Source organism: Neopelma chrysocephalum, unplaced genomic scaffold (genome assembly GCF_003984885.1).
Source record: "Neopelma chrysocephalum unplaced genomic scaffold, ASM398488v2 Primary Assembly neopelma1_253, whole genome shotgun sequence".
NCBI lineage: Eukaryota > Metazoa > Chordata > Aves > Passeriformes > Pipridae > Neopelma > Neopelma chrysocephalum.
The window spans coordinates 899,396-913,635 of NW_020897915.1; the positions used below are offsets into that span (position 1 = coordinate 899,396).

Consider the following 14,240-nt stretch of genomic DNA (forward strand, 5'->3'; position numbering starts at 1 on the left):
CACCAACTGTGCAGATGGGCCTTTGGAGCAGAGAGGGGGGACTTTCCAGCCACAGTCTAATGGAGAGATTTTCCTTCCTCCACCTCTGAACCCCCTCCTGAAATACCTCGTTCTGGTCAGGCTCAGAGGCTCTCGAATTATCCCTGTTTTCCAGTGCTTCCTAGAGGATTGCTGCCCTAGTTCACAGGACAGAATGCCACAGGCTCCTTTCCCAAGTGCTCCTGAGTAGAAATCAAACTGCTCCTTGTTGTTCCTCTGTCTCTACAGAAGGAATTCAGCTCCTTCCCCAGCTGAACTCAGCTGGCCCGGAGGGCGTCGCGTCTTTGGAGATCTCATTGAAAACAAACTTTACTTGTGAAAACGTTTTATTACCTCAAAGTAGTCACATGAGAAGGCACTTTTGTTACACCACAAAAGGAGCACCAAGGGGACATGGAGTGCTCCCCTGGCTAAATCATGGTGGGCACGACGCTGGTGAGGGTGATGTCCCCCGCGATGCAGAGCTTGGTGACCTCGTTCAGCCTCTTCTCGCGGAAGTTGTACTGCAGCAGGTGAGCGTCGTTGACGGCCACCTTGAAGTGATCCACCTCGCAGAGGATTTGGAGCTGAAATTAAAAAAAAAACAAAAACAAATCAGCCAACAAAACCCCCACGTTGGATTTGTTCTAGGAGAGGTTTTAAGCCACAAACTCGAGCGGGTTGGCACTGGCTGGAGGCGGCTGCCAGCCGAGTCCAGCCCCATGGCATGTGGAGGAGCTGGTGCGGCAACTCTCAGCTGCAACACCAGTGACCTTTGCCTTCCCCAAAACTCGGATGGGCTCTTCCTCCTCCGTGTTTTAGCCCACTTTGTTCCTCCTCCTGACCATGCCAGTCACTGGAAGCAGAACTCAGAGTAAACCTACTTTGCAGGAGAAAAAACTCAGGAATGCCAATGGGGAAAACGCATTATAGAAACCTGTCCAAAAACTGCTGCAGGACGACTGTACATGAGGAGGATTTCATAATCCATGGGAATAACAGAAGTGGGGAGGTGCAGAAGGGGATCAGAATGCTGGGAGGGTGCTGTAGGACCTGCTGTGCTGGACAGCCAGGGAAGCACATGGGGTGGCTGCCCCAGAGGCACCTCTGGGAGCTGATTCCTGCACAAAAGCATCAAGGTCCTTACGTGGATCTTGTTGCCCAAACCCTCCCGGAGGTACTGGCACACTGAGACTGAGCTGGGAGGGGGTTTTTTGGTACCTTGAAGGGTTTTCCAGCTTCAAATGGAAACCTGGGAGCTGTCCTCTCCTCCTTCCCCCAGTTTTCCTGGAACTTCGAATTGCAGACGATGACTTTCTTGTGGTCTTCGTTGAAGCGGGGGTTGAAGTGGAAGGCAACATCATTCCCTCTCTTGAAATCCAGTGAAAACCTGCCAAGACGATAATGGATTCACTGCTTTTTCCACAAAAGCCCTGGGTTCTGTTAAAGGGCTTCCCAAAAATAGCAGAAAGGAAACCCCACACACCCTGTTGGGCATCAACAGGGCATTTACACACCTTGTTTAGGGTAATATTTGATGGTACACCAGACAGGTGTTATTCAGGAATGGAAAGCAACTTCCAGCCCCCCATGCTCCACCCAGCAGTGCTCTATGGAAAGCCCTCCGCCCCCAGTGCTGGACACCCCCAGTACCTGTTTGGATGGGGATTCACAGTCCCAGTGATGGTGATGAGCAGCCGAGGGACGAGTCCTGCCTGCAGGGGCAGCTCGAAGGGGACTTTCTGGGAGACAACAGGGATTTGGTGTTAGCAAAAAAAACATGTCAAAAGCCAAATCCCACCCCTGCCATCACCCAGGCACAGCCAGCCCCAGGTCCTGCCCATGGCCAAGCAAAATCAGGCACTGGAGACAGAAACCCTTATAATATGATGGAGCTGTTACCATTGGAGGAGCTGGTCCTCCCTGCGGAGGAGGAGGCCCAAATCCAGGGGCACTGGGGGGTTGTCCTGGGGCAGGAACCGGCCCAGGTGCTGCTGGCGCTCCGGGGAATGCTCCAGGTGCTCCCGGTGCTCCTGGATACGATCCATGTCCTGCTGGTCCTCCGGGATATGCTCCCGGTGCTCCAGGATACGCTCCTGGTGCTCCGGGATATGCTCCTGGTGCTCCTGGATATGCTCCCGGTGCTCCAGGGTAGGCCCCTGGTGCTCCAGGATAGGCTCCTGGTGCTCCAGGATAGGCTCCTGGTGCTCCGGGATATGCTGGGAATGCTCCAGGAGCCGGTGGCTGGTTCCCCCAGGCCGGCCAGCCCTGGGCTGGGGGGGCACAGGGGGCTGGGTTGGCACAGGGGGCCGGGTTGTTGCTGTTGGACAAGGCGTCAGATAACTGGGAACAGAGGGAGAGGAGCAGGGTTAGGTGGGGAGAGTCATCCCGGGATCAGGTTGAGTTCTCCCAACATCCACCCTTTTTATCCTGCAGCGTGTCCCAGGGCAAGAGCTCAACTCTAAACTGCTCCCCAGGTGAGTGCCTGGGCTGGGGTTTCCAGAAACTAGTAAGGGCTGATGTAACTCGAGTGGATTTTGGGGATTTACACAGGTTAGCAAGGATGTGTTCCCATCCTTTCCAGAGGTTCCCACTCCAAGGTGACACTCCAGGCCTCCCCCCCTTCTTTTTTTTCAAGAAATCCATACTCACAGAGAAACCGTCCGACATTTTTCCTAAAACAAAAAGACAGGGGGGGTTTCAGTCACTTTTAACAAGCACCATCTGAAAAACAGATTTTTGAAGAGACTTACAGTTTATAGTGGCAATTGTTGGAAATTGTGTCACGTACCTGCCTGTCAGAGCCGAGAGCTCCGGTGCCACAGGACAAATCCTGGCTGGATACCTGTGGGATAAATGGGGGTTATTGCCATGAGCAGCCTGAACACTCGGGGGTGAATCCAGCCCAGACGCCCTCGGGATGAAATCCACCACTGGGCTTACAACACTGCCAGTGTTATTCACTTCCCCAGCCCTTAGGTACCATCCAGGAAAAGATTCCCATAAAAACCAGAATCCCTGGGGGGGGCTGAAGCAGGGAACAGGAGCTGTGTGGGGGCTAAAAACCAGCACAGCACATCAGGGACACACAGCCACCCCACACCACGCAGGGTGGAGGCCTGGAATGCTGAGAGGAGGGTGGCAGCCATGGATACAGGTCCCCTCTCTCCTCCAGTGTATCCACAATTTCTCCATACTGGCCGGAGGGCACCGGAGGAGGGACACACTGGCCGCTCCAGGCCATGGGATAAAAGCTGCTTTACAAGTGTTATGAGTCCACACCACTGCAGGGCCAAACACACACCTGCCTGTGCACGGGAATAGCCTGAGCTGGGTTCCTCCCATCAAAGGGAGCATTCACAGGAGAAGAGAGGAAAAAAAAAAAAGGGAGAGGCAGAAACAGGGAGAGAAAAGGAAAATTCCAAATTGAAAACAGAGAAGGCAAATTCTCTTTGAGAGCAACATTTGGATGCACAAAGCTCACAGCAGATGTGGCTGCCCGGGCTCAGGAATAACAAAGCCCCAAGTTTCACAACCCACAAACAACCCCTTTGCCAGTAAAACACTCATTCTCCTGAGCCCACGGGGTTTTTAAGGCAGCCTTTCCACCAGCATCCAGCAGCCCGGAGTGTTTGGACAGCCCGTATCTCCCAGGGGTTTTATTTGCCTTCTGGGTTCTTTTCAAGCCCTTGGCTTTGCCCATTGGTTTGCCAGGTGGAGCTGGGGGTGCACACAGAGCTCCTGACAGCTTCCCTGGGATGGATCCAGATGGGTCAGGTTTGCTTGGCGCTGCTCTGATGGGAGTTCCCACATGATCCCCCTTTTCTCCTGTGATCCCTCAGGGAGAAGCAGTTTTGCTCCCTTCAGCCCTGGTAGGACAGGAGTGGCAGGAGTGTCGTGTCTCCTGGCCAGGTCTGGGATGGCCAGTTTGGTATTTGTAACCAAAGACTTTAAAACCCACTAATCCTCTGCCACCACGGTGCTGCCAGCTTGGAGCCTGGTGGTGACCCTCTTCTCTGTGCCACTGCAGCGCTGGAGCCCTTGGATCCAGCTCTCTGGAAATGCTCCAGTGGGTTTTTCACCTGCTGCCAGGGAAAGGGGTTTTCTTCCACCTTCTTCGGCAGCGCCTCAACGATGTATTCCATAGAATCACGGGGTAACTGAGGTTGGAAAAGCTCTCCAAGATCACTGACTCCAAATGTTCCCCCACTGACCCTTGTCCCCAAGTGCCACATCCACACGGCTTTTAAATCCCTCCAGGGATGGGGACTCCACCACCGCCCTGGGAAGCCCGTTCCAGTGCTTGATAACCCTTTTGGTGAAGAATTTTTTCCTAATATCCAATCTAAACCTTCTCTGACACAACTTGAGGCCGTTTCCTCTTGTCCTGTCCCTCGTTCCCTGGGAGCAGAGCCCGACCCCCCCCGGCTCCGCCCTCCTTTCAGGGAGTTGTAGAGAGTGAGAAGGTCCTTCCTGAGCCTCCTTTTCTCCAGGCTGAGCCCCCCCAGCTCCTCCTCATCAGACTTGTGCCCGAATTTCCAACAGCATTTGAGCAGCCGAGTTTGAACTCACTGGATCTCTCCCCCCACACAGTTCTCTGAGCTCTCCCCGACCCGAGGGCGGATCGGCTGCAGGGAACATCCCAGAGCCAACGTCCATAAAACCCCCCGAGTATTCCCTATATTCACACCAAGTGGGAAACCCTTCTGTTTGGGAAAGAACCACAGGTTTTCTCCCCGTCGACGCTATTCCCGCAGCGCGTTTCCCGGGTGTGTCCGGGCGTCCCCAACCTCCCGCGCACCGACACTCCCTCCCACCCCTCCCCGTGGGTTTTGGGGCACGGGCAGGGCCACCCCGCACCCCGCGAGTCGCGAACAGCCTCGTAGCTCCTTAATAGTCACCACCCCACCATTATCCCGAGCATCCCCCAAAACCAGCAAGGGCTTTCTCCGCATCCCTGGGAGCGAACGCGCGTCCCACCTCCCGCTCCCAGGGGGACGAGCGCACCCTCAACCCATCCTTTTCGAGGATATGTGTGCCTTATCCCCCCCCCGGGATGCCCCCGGGGCCCATCCCCTCACCTGCGTGCGGCGGCTCCCGCAGCGTCTCTGCGCTCCCGCACCGGGACACGGCGGGACCCGCCCGCAGGGGCGGGGATGGGGCGGGCACCGGGAGCGGCCACCCACGGGCTGCCCACGCCGGGGAGACCCGTGACGGGTCGGGAACAGCGTCTTGTTTCCCTTTATCAGGCAGTGACACCACCAAGGGTCGGGAAGGGGGAGAGAATTTACAGGGAATCACTTGGTTTCCTCGCGGTTTGTGCCTTGCGCGTCCATTCCACGCGCGGCTCGATCCCATTTCCCTGCCCTCCCCGCTTGGAGTCACTGCCGGGTGTCTGTTCCTGCGAGAGATTTGTCTGTGCATGTCGCGGCTCCACTCCCCGCCCCCAGCTTTAGCGAAGCTCAGCAAAACACAAATTGGCTTCTAAACTTTGAAAGTTTTCTGCTTCTCTCTGAAACTACCAAAAATAAAATCCGAAAAAAAAAAAGCCTGGGAGCTGGCAGAGAATGGGTTCTGGGAAGCTGTCAGAGGCAGCTGGAATTTCAACAAGCCCAGTTTTATTTGAGGTTGAGGGTGAATCATCTCCAGTTTGCTCAAGCAACGGAGATGAAAAAGGTGGTTTTGTGCTGAAATTCTGATCTGCTGCACCCTGCTCCTGGGGGAAGGGAAGGAGAAGGAGAAGAGAATAAGAAGAGAAAGAGAAGATTAAAATGGAATGGAAGAGAAAAGAATAGATTTCATTTGGAAGAGACCCACGATGATCATCTAATCCACCTGCCTGACCAATTCAAGGCTGACCAAAGCTCATTAAGGGACCCACCCTTTAATTGGTGTCATTACAGGTGTAGAAACTGCTTCTTCAAGGCAGCAGCTGAACTGCTGGGTTTAGCTGACAGCGCAGCTGATGTTCAAAAAAAAAAGGGAAAATCTGTTGACTTTGGTCTAAATGAATTTTAATATAAATTATTCTGGCTCAACTCTGCTTGTCTAAAAGATTGGGCTTCAAAGAGAGCAGCCTCCTCTCCACTGGGGCACCAACCTGGATTTTAACATCCTTCAGCTTCGTGTAATACTTGTCACAGTGATTCAGACCAAACTTAAGTGTGTAAAAATGCAGGGGTGCCTGTGGGAGTGGCTGGAATTAAGTATTTCGGGGAAATATATATTAATTACTTAATATATATTAAGTAATATATATTAAGTGTATTAGTGTATAAGAAATATACTTAATCAGGGAGTGCTGCTTCACTTGCCTCTCACAGTGCCCAACCCACCCCATAGTAAATAGACACCACGATGTCTTGGGGGGTGTTTTAGGGTAAAGGGACCCGGAGAGGATTTAAGCCAGTTCTGCTGAAGGATCCCTGATACATGGCGTGAGGATCTGGAGCTTCCCAATTCTGTAACACAGAAGGAGATCCCTGCTCTTCAGAAGGACCCTGCAAGTCCTTGTTCCAACATCTCCCTAAAACAGCCTTTCTGAGAGGACATGAACCAGGTGCACAAGTGAATTAAAGTGACTGGCACCAAGTGTTTATGAGCAGGTTTTGATGGGACAAGAGGAAACTGCCTCAGGCTGCACCAGGGGAGGGTTAGATTGGATAGCAGGAAAAATTTCTTCACTGGAAGGATGATCATTGGACAGACACTGGAACTGGCTGCACAGGGCAGTGGTGGAGTCCCCATCCCTGGAGGGATTTAAAAGCCATGTGGATGTGCCACTTGGGGACATGGATTAGTGGTGGCCTTGGCAGTGCTGGGGGAATGGCTGGACTCGATGGTCTTAGAGGGCTTTTCCAACCTAAAGGATTCTGTGATTCTGTGGTTTCAGGTACTGGTGACTTCTGCCTTCACAGACAAGGCTGTCCTTAGTGCACAGCTTTTTCCCTTCCTCCCTAAGACTCCCCCCAGATGTCTTTGGCGAGGGAGATTTTCATCAAAAGCCTCTATTGCTGTTTTCAGGATTTCACTTGAACGCTCCAAAACTTACCAAAAAGGTTTGCCTGGCTTTTTTTCCAGTTCCAATGCCATAAACTTTGTGCTTCCAGTTATGCACCAGGCACGTGGTATTAAAAAATTACTCGACCACAAGCCAGTGAATACACAAATCAAAATGTGAGCTAATTCCTTTATTTAAATAAACCAAGTTGCAGTGAGGACAATGAGTGAGGTCAGACGGGGCTTGGAGCAACCTGGTTTAGTGGAAGGTGTCCCTGCCCATGGCAGGGGGTTGGATTGAGATGGGCTTTAAGGTCCCTTCCAACCCAAACCATTCTGTGATTCAGCATCCAGGGGGGGGAGAGGGGGGTGCTGAGAGCCCTTTGCACGCAGAGCTAAAAAGTCCAACGATGTCCCCACGTCATCTGAGTCACCCTGTGGTGACTCACACGGCCCGGGCGAGGTGTGGCCACTGTGGTTTTATGGTTTTGCCTCTTGGGATTGGGAAAAGCGAGCAGCTGGTTTATTGCCAGGGCTCTGAGCGGGCAGGGCAGGGCGGGGCAGGGCAGGAACACCCGGGTTCCCTAACTCCCAGTTACTCCCAGTAACTCCCAGTGATCCCATCCCTCACTCGCAGCGTTGGGATGCCCGGCTGAGCAACCCCGGGCTGGCTGCTCTTCAAAAGTGGATGAAGAATTTAGTCATGCTTTAAAAAATGAGCTTATTCTGTGGGTTTGAATTTTATTTTTTTTAAAGCGCTCCTAATTATCCTGTTTGCTTTAGAGACCCTCAGGGTAAAACACAGCCCTGCTCAGCGCCACGGACAATTTAAACCCACCAGGTGGGAGATGGAGGACCCAGGGAGGCAGGTTGGCCACAGGAGCACCCCCATTCCTTAGGGATGTGCTCTTCACTGCAGCCAAACACAGTCTCTAAACACAATTTTCTTTCCCCCCATTTTAAAATGCCCAACATTTATCCAATAGCAAGGGCTGAGTGATATGTAACATTGGCTGGGGGAGAGTTAATGTTCTTCCCTGGAGCTGGTAGAGGGCTGTGGTTTGGGTTTGTGTTTGAAAGAATTTTGGTAACACAAGGATGTTTTGGTTCTCACTAAGCAGTGCTTACACATGGATTCTCTGCTCCTCGCCCCACCCCACCAACAGGGAGGCTGGGAGGGGACACATGTGACTCCAACTGGCTGATCCAAGGGATATTCCATGCTGTATGGTGCCATGCTCAGTATATAATGTTGGGGCAAGAAGGAGGAAAGGGGGGATGTTTGGAGTGATACCGTTTGTCTTCCCAACTCACCGTTGCATGTTGGATTCCTGCTTTCCTGGGGATGGCTGAGCCCCTGCCTGCCCATGGAAAGTAAAGAATGAATTCCCTGTTTTGTCCACTTGTAGGTGGCTTTTGCTTTCCCTATTAAATTGTCTTTATCTCAGCCCATGAGTTTTCTTACTTCTACCCTTCCAATCCTCTGCCCATCTCAGTGGGGTAAAGCGAGCAAGCGGCTCACAACAAACAGCCTCAGAGTCATGGGATCACAGAATCACTGAGGGTGGAAAAGACCTGTAAGATCCAGCAATAAGGCCAGAGATGAGCCAATTATCCCAGTTGCACAACGGGCTCAGGGTCAGTCCAGGACTGGGGGTAACTCACCCACCAACTCCGGGTCCCCAAGGCACTCAGGCCTCGACTTGTGGTCACATGTAAATGAGTTTGCAGTTCCAGCTCAGAATTATCCACCCTTCACTTGGTTCCAGTGCCCTTTATGCTGACTTACACCAGGAGTTAGTGTCTTCTGCATCTTCTGTTCTTGTGGATACTCGGTCTCCCAGAGGCAAAAGACCCCACCCCAATGGATAATCAAACTCTGTGAAGTTAAATAACCTCAAAGCAGCAATTTCAAACTATTTAGTGGAAATTGATAACCAGAAAGCTGCTCTTCTCTGTTTGATCATAAATTAACTTGAAGGAAATCAAATTAGAGGGCAAGAAGCTCGATGGCACAAGAGATCCACTTCCCTTCATGGAGCAGAACAACCCACATCCACATGATTGTCTCAGTCTCATGATTTTCTGTGGCCTGACTCGTGCTGGGAGCTGGCAGCACCCCCCTGTGCAATGTTTGGGCTGCAGATCTGCCACTGAGGCCGAGCTTGGCACAATCCTGAAGTGTTAAACTCGGCCATCACCTCTCCTTCCTCCCTGTGCGACATCCCAGGCTGGGGAACGGGAACAGTGACAATGTCACCTCCTTCCTCAGAGCCAGGAAAGAGGTTCCCAGTGCCACAGGTGCCTCTGTGGAGCCCCACACTGCACCTCCCTCAGGGGTAATTGCACTCTCAGCCCTGCATTCCAGTGGCTGAGTCACCTCCAACTCTCCTCAGCAATAAAAAAGGGCATTGCAGCAAAATCAGGCAACGGGAATCTCCGGGAATCTCCTCCATGACCTGCCAGATTTGTGCAATGTCCTTCCAGGACTTCTGATAACAGGGGATTGAATGGCACATTCCAGAGCTTCCTTGGCTGCCCCACTCACCTCCCCCTCTCCAAACATCACCTTGCCCCAGCACTGGCGAAAAACTCCATGAGAGGAAGGTTGAGACCTTCAGCAACTCAAGTTTGATGGTAAAGAAAGGCAAAATCAGCTGATAAAGAGCCCGGATCTCACAGCACCACCCCTGCTGCTCACATGTACCAGCAAGTCTGGCCTCGCTCTCTTTATCCTCCTTTTATTCTCTCTTTATAAAAGCATAAAGCAAAACTCCTGCCTTTGCAGCTTCCCCCTCCTCCTGAAAAACAGAGGAGTTTCACTGCAGCTCATCCAGTCCCCTCTGGCTCTGACTGTGCCACGAGAACAGCAAGCCCAGTCCATTCCACCCCAAAAAGCTTCACCCAGCTCCTAACCCTGGTGCTGCAGATGAGCAAAACCCTGCTACAGTTTTTTGAAGCTTTTATATTATTAAAGAAGAAGAAATGAGAAGCACTTTGGTGCCGGTTTGAGCACTAAGTTGCTTTTCAAGCGTTAAATGAGTCTTGTAGCAAATTGTGTCAACAGAGATTTACAAAAGTCCTCAAATCCCCCCCGGCTCCAAACTTCACAGTAATTACATCCTCCTCTGTGCAGACTGATGCCCAGTGGTCCTTAAAGAGGATCCTTCATCCAAATGTTACTAAATAACTGGATGAGAAACGCCTGCAGTGACCCCAAACTCCCGAGCAGATGAAACACCCCTGGGGCTTCTTGCCATCAAAACCCGAGGTCCTGGTGCTTTTCTTGCCCTCTCTCTGTGCTTGCCCAGAGACACAACTGACCCATCCAACCTCACAGAAACTCATCCATCCTAAAAAGCCCAAAGGAACGGTGCTGTGCTGCAGGAGGGGTTTGAATCAGTTCAAACCAACACCCACCAAGGGGAGGGTGAACCCCTGTTGTCTCATCAGGTGTAGCACCCAGAGACCCAGGAGGCAGGTGGAGGGCTCACACAGCCAGCTTGTTGCCTCCAGCTTGTCCAGATCCAGCTTTGCCAGGGGAAAGATGCTCCATGAGGAGAGTAAAACCCCCTGTGTGACACCACACTGAGCACACGGGGCTGGGAAGAAAATATGAGTGTCAAAGAAAGCCAGGACAGCTCAGCCTGTCACCAAAGAAAGAGAGAGAGATGTTTGCATTATTTATGGCACTACAAACAACATTTAGGACATTTCTGATGGGACACGCAGAAAGCTGCAATATCACCCACTCTGAAGAGTTTAAAATAACTTTATTACACAACAATCATAGACTCACTGAGGTTGGAAAAGACCTTTAAGATCATCAAATCCCACCTCAGCGGGTGGCTTTTGTAATAGCTCAGGAAAACAGGAGAGATAGAAAGGGAAGAGCTTTGCAGGAGTCCCTTTCTTTCTTTCCTGCACGAGGTGTTTGCAGAGCACAGAAATTCATTCTCCTGTGAAACCTCACACTAAACAGGGCTCAGATTTAAATCCCATGCACAGCGTTTGTGTCCCTCCTGCAGCAGTCAGACCTCAGGCAGTGCAATAAAGCACATGCAAAGATGCAAGAGAGTCACTGAAATGTTGTTTTCCTCATTTTTTTAATCAAGTTCAGTGTTAAAAATAATTCATACGGGATACAATCATCTCTGCCTGGAGGCCTCGCCAGGGGAAGTGGAGCAGCAGCAGTGCCCTCTGCTGATCAGCAGGACGGTGGAGAGCAAAGTCCAGAGGGACCACATCGGGCTTGGCTTTTACACAGAACTCAGCAGCTCTTTTTTCCTACATCTTAAATTTTTGGCCCACTCAGAGCGGGTTTTGCTCGGTGTCTCTCCATTTCCAGTCTCTTTTTAGCAGCTCCTTACTCCGACACCCGGGAGAGGAGCATCAAGGCAAGGATCACAACCAGGCAGCTCAGACCTACAGATGTGATCACCCTCGTGTTCCAGGTTATGTGGTGCTGCTCACACTTGGAAAACAGGACAAAATCCGGGTTGAAATGCAAACATGAAAGCCTGAAGTGGAAGCTGATGAGACTTTGAAGTGCCTGGATTAAAAACTTCCAGGACAAACAACTCTGTCTCCTCGAGGAACATCGATGAAATCCTGCCTTACACAGCCCAGTGTGCAGTGAGAACAGCACCAGGGGATTAAAGCATTAATTCTTCCCACTTTCAGCAAATTTTAAGTTATTCTGCCACCTTCTCTCTGCTGGAGGGTGCTGCCTGTAACTGATGGGAATACAGGCAAACTGGAAAGCAGGGGATTCACAACCCCTCTGAACCATTTCTGTCACACAAAACACTACTTTTCACATCATGCAAATTAAGCAGGTTCTTGTGAAAAGGTACCACAGTACAGTTTTACTTTTAATTATCCTTTAACAGCTTAGTGAAGTGGAGCATCCTGATAAATGCCCCTTGTAGCAGACACTGGGTTCCCACCAGAAGCCCCAGATCTACCCCAGGACAACACTGCATTCATGAGCCAGAGGAATCACAGAATATCCTGAGTTGGAAAGGACCACAAGGATCATCCAGTCCAACTCCTGGCCCTGCACAGACACCCCAACAATCCCACCCTGTCCCTGAGAGCTTTGTCCAAACACTCCTGGAGCTCTGGCAGCCTTGGGGCTGTGCCCACTGCCCTGGGGAGCCTGTTCAGTGCCCAACCACCCTCTGGGTAAAAAAATCTTTTCCTAATATCCAACCTAAACCTCCCCTGACACAGCTTCAGGCCTTTCCCCATTCATGCCAAGCCCAGGAAGTCATGAATGAAATGCAGTGTCATTTGTCACCTTTTGAATTTATTTGGAGAAGGGATAAATTCCATGTTTGCTTTTAATCAGGCACAGAACAGAGTGAATTTCTTAAGAGCCATGGGGTGATTCTGGTGGGAAGGAACACCAGGAGGTTCCTAATTCCCAGTTGGAGCAGGGCCAGACCTAAAGCCAGCCCAGGCTGCTCAGGCTTTATCCAGCTGGCCTTCAAAGCCTCCAAGGATGGAGACCACATAACCTAATGTTAAATTGTCCTCATGGGAAAAGTTTCTCCTTGTTTCTGGTCCGACCCTCTCACTTAAACTCATCCCATCACCCAGACTGGCAGCACCACGAGCTCATCTTTGCTTTAGAACACGGTCTCCACCACCAACAGGAAGTTTTCCTCTTAAAACCTAAAAGTAATTCCCCCCATTTCACACTGAGGACCCCAGCTCCAGCCTAAATGTCACTGGGAACAGTGACAATAACAGGACAAGGCACAGCAGGGTACCCACAGAATGGTTGGTGTTGGAAGGGACCTTAAAGACCATCTCATTCCACCCCTTGCCATGGGCAGGGACACCTTCCACTAGCCCAGGTTGCTCCAAGCCCTGTCCAATCCGGCCTTGGGCACTTCCAGGGATGGGGCAGCCACAGCTTCTCTGGGCAAAGATCCAACCTTTAATAGTTTAAACAGCTCATGCTCCCCAGGATCCCCCTCTAGCTCAGAGAAATGAGTTCCTCTGAGGAGCAGGACATGAAATGCTGATGGTGTGGTTGTGCTCCTGCTCCTCTTCTGGATGAGCTTCCTCCTGCTGACAAACAGCCCAATCCAAGGCTCTCCCCAAGGCCATGGCCCCACTCACACCACTCTGCAGCAGCCTTGTGCTCTGCCCCACTCAGGGTTAACTGCAAGAAGGCACCTGGCTTAGAGGTAACTGTGGTGGTGGCAGAGGGAAGAGAGGGACTGACAGGGAGATGTTTATCAAGCCATCACTGCTGCCAAGACAAATTCAGTGACTGACAGCACAGACCGATGCAGGAGTTTGAGGGTTAATTGCTACAAGAATTGCCTCCCCTAATCACAAGCACAGGAATCTGCAAGAGCAGGGAAGATCTTGTGCAGACAACGTGAGGAGGACCTGAAATGAAACCCGAGGTGTGCCAGTGACTGCTCAGCACAGCCCTTCCCTGCCGTGTCGTGAGAAAGTTGGGAAGAGGAGAGAACCACAGGCTTCGTGATTTTATCTCCCCATCTCTCATTTAACAGGGAGGGTTCCCTTTGGGGAGTGATAACAGGGAACTGCAGCGCTCTACTGCTACACTGACTATCCCTGTTCACTTATCTGGGTGTAACTTGTAATTTAGCTGTATCGTAACTCATGATCTGCTGCACAGAGGATACAAAGTTCTGGTTCTCCCGCCTTCCCTGTCATCAAATGGGACAACTTGAATAATCAGTGAATCTCTGAAACAAAAGTATCACAGAACCATGGAATGGTTTGGGTTGGAAGGGACCTTAAAGACCACCTACTCCATCCGCCCTGCCATGGGCAGGGACACCTTCCACTATCCCAGGTTGCTCCAAGCCCCGTTCAGCCTGGCCTTGGGCACTTCCAGGGATGGGGCAGCCACAGCTTCTCTGGGAAACCTGCTTTCAACATCCCTGAGAGATCCTGCAGGCAGGAGTGACCAAACAGATGTTACCTCGCTGTTACCAACTTACCAGCAGGGGCGTTTTCAGTTCACTCAAATTCCACTGAACTGTGAGAGCAGAGGGGAAGTTGCAGCAGGTGCTCCTGCTACAGCTACCTTGGAAATGGGAAAACTGGGCCAATACTGAGTGAAACAGGGAAGTACGATATCCATGGAGCCTTTTAGACCGTGGCCCTCAGTACCATGAGCTCTGCCCAAGCAGCAGCACACACAGGGATCCACAGGGATCAGTGGCTCCAGG

At 51.5% G+C, this 14,240-nt stretch overlaps 1 protein-coding gene across 1 annotated transcript; it reads right to left on the reverse strand.

Annotated features, from left to right (window-relative positions):
• Window positions 1-350: 350 nt before the first annotated feature.
• Window positions 351-5,155, reverse strand: LGALS3 (galectin 3). The gene is made up of 7 exons (XM_027704034.1): window positions 5,100-5,155; window positions 2,810-2,863; window positions 2,671-2,693; window positions 1,921-2,361; window positions 1,672-1,760; window positions 1,240-1,408; window positions 351-605 (listed from the first exon to the last, which is right to left on the reverse strand). Exons 3-7 carry the CDS (start codon window positions 2,686-2,688, stop codon window positions 450-452), a joined length of 873 nt encoding a protein of 290 aa, XP_027559835.1. The 5' UTR covers window positions 2,689-2,693; window positions 2,810-2,863; window positions 5,100-5,155; the 3' UTR covers window positions 351-449.
• Window positions 5,156-14,240: the final 9,085 nt, after the last annotated feature.

Bases quoted from the DNA above. Each gene is read 5' to 3' on its own strand.
- LGALS3 (XM_027704034.1), bottom strand. The intron at 1,761-1,920 runs GTAACAGCTCCA...GTTGTCTCCCAG, and splicing joins GAGGACCAGCTCCTCCAATG to AAAGTCCCCTTCGAGCTGCC. The intron at 1,409-1,671 runs GTACTGGGGGTG...TCGTCTTGGCAG, and splicing joins GTGAATCCCCATCCAAACAG to GTTTTCACTGGATTTCAAGA.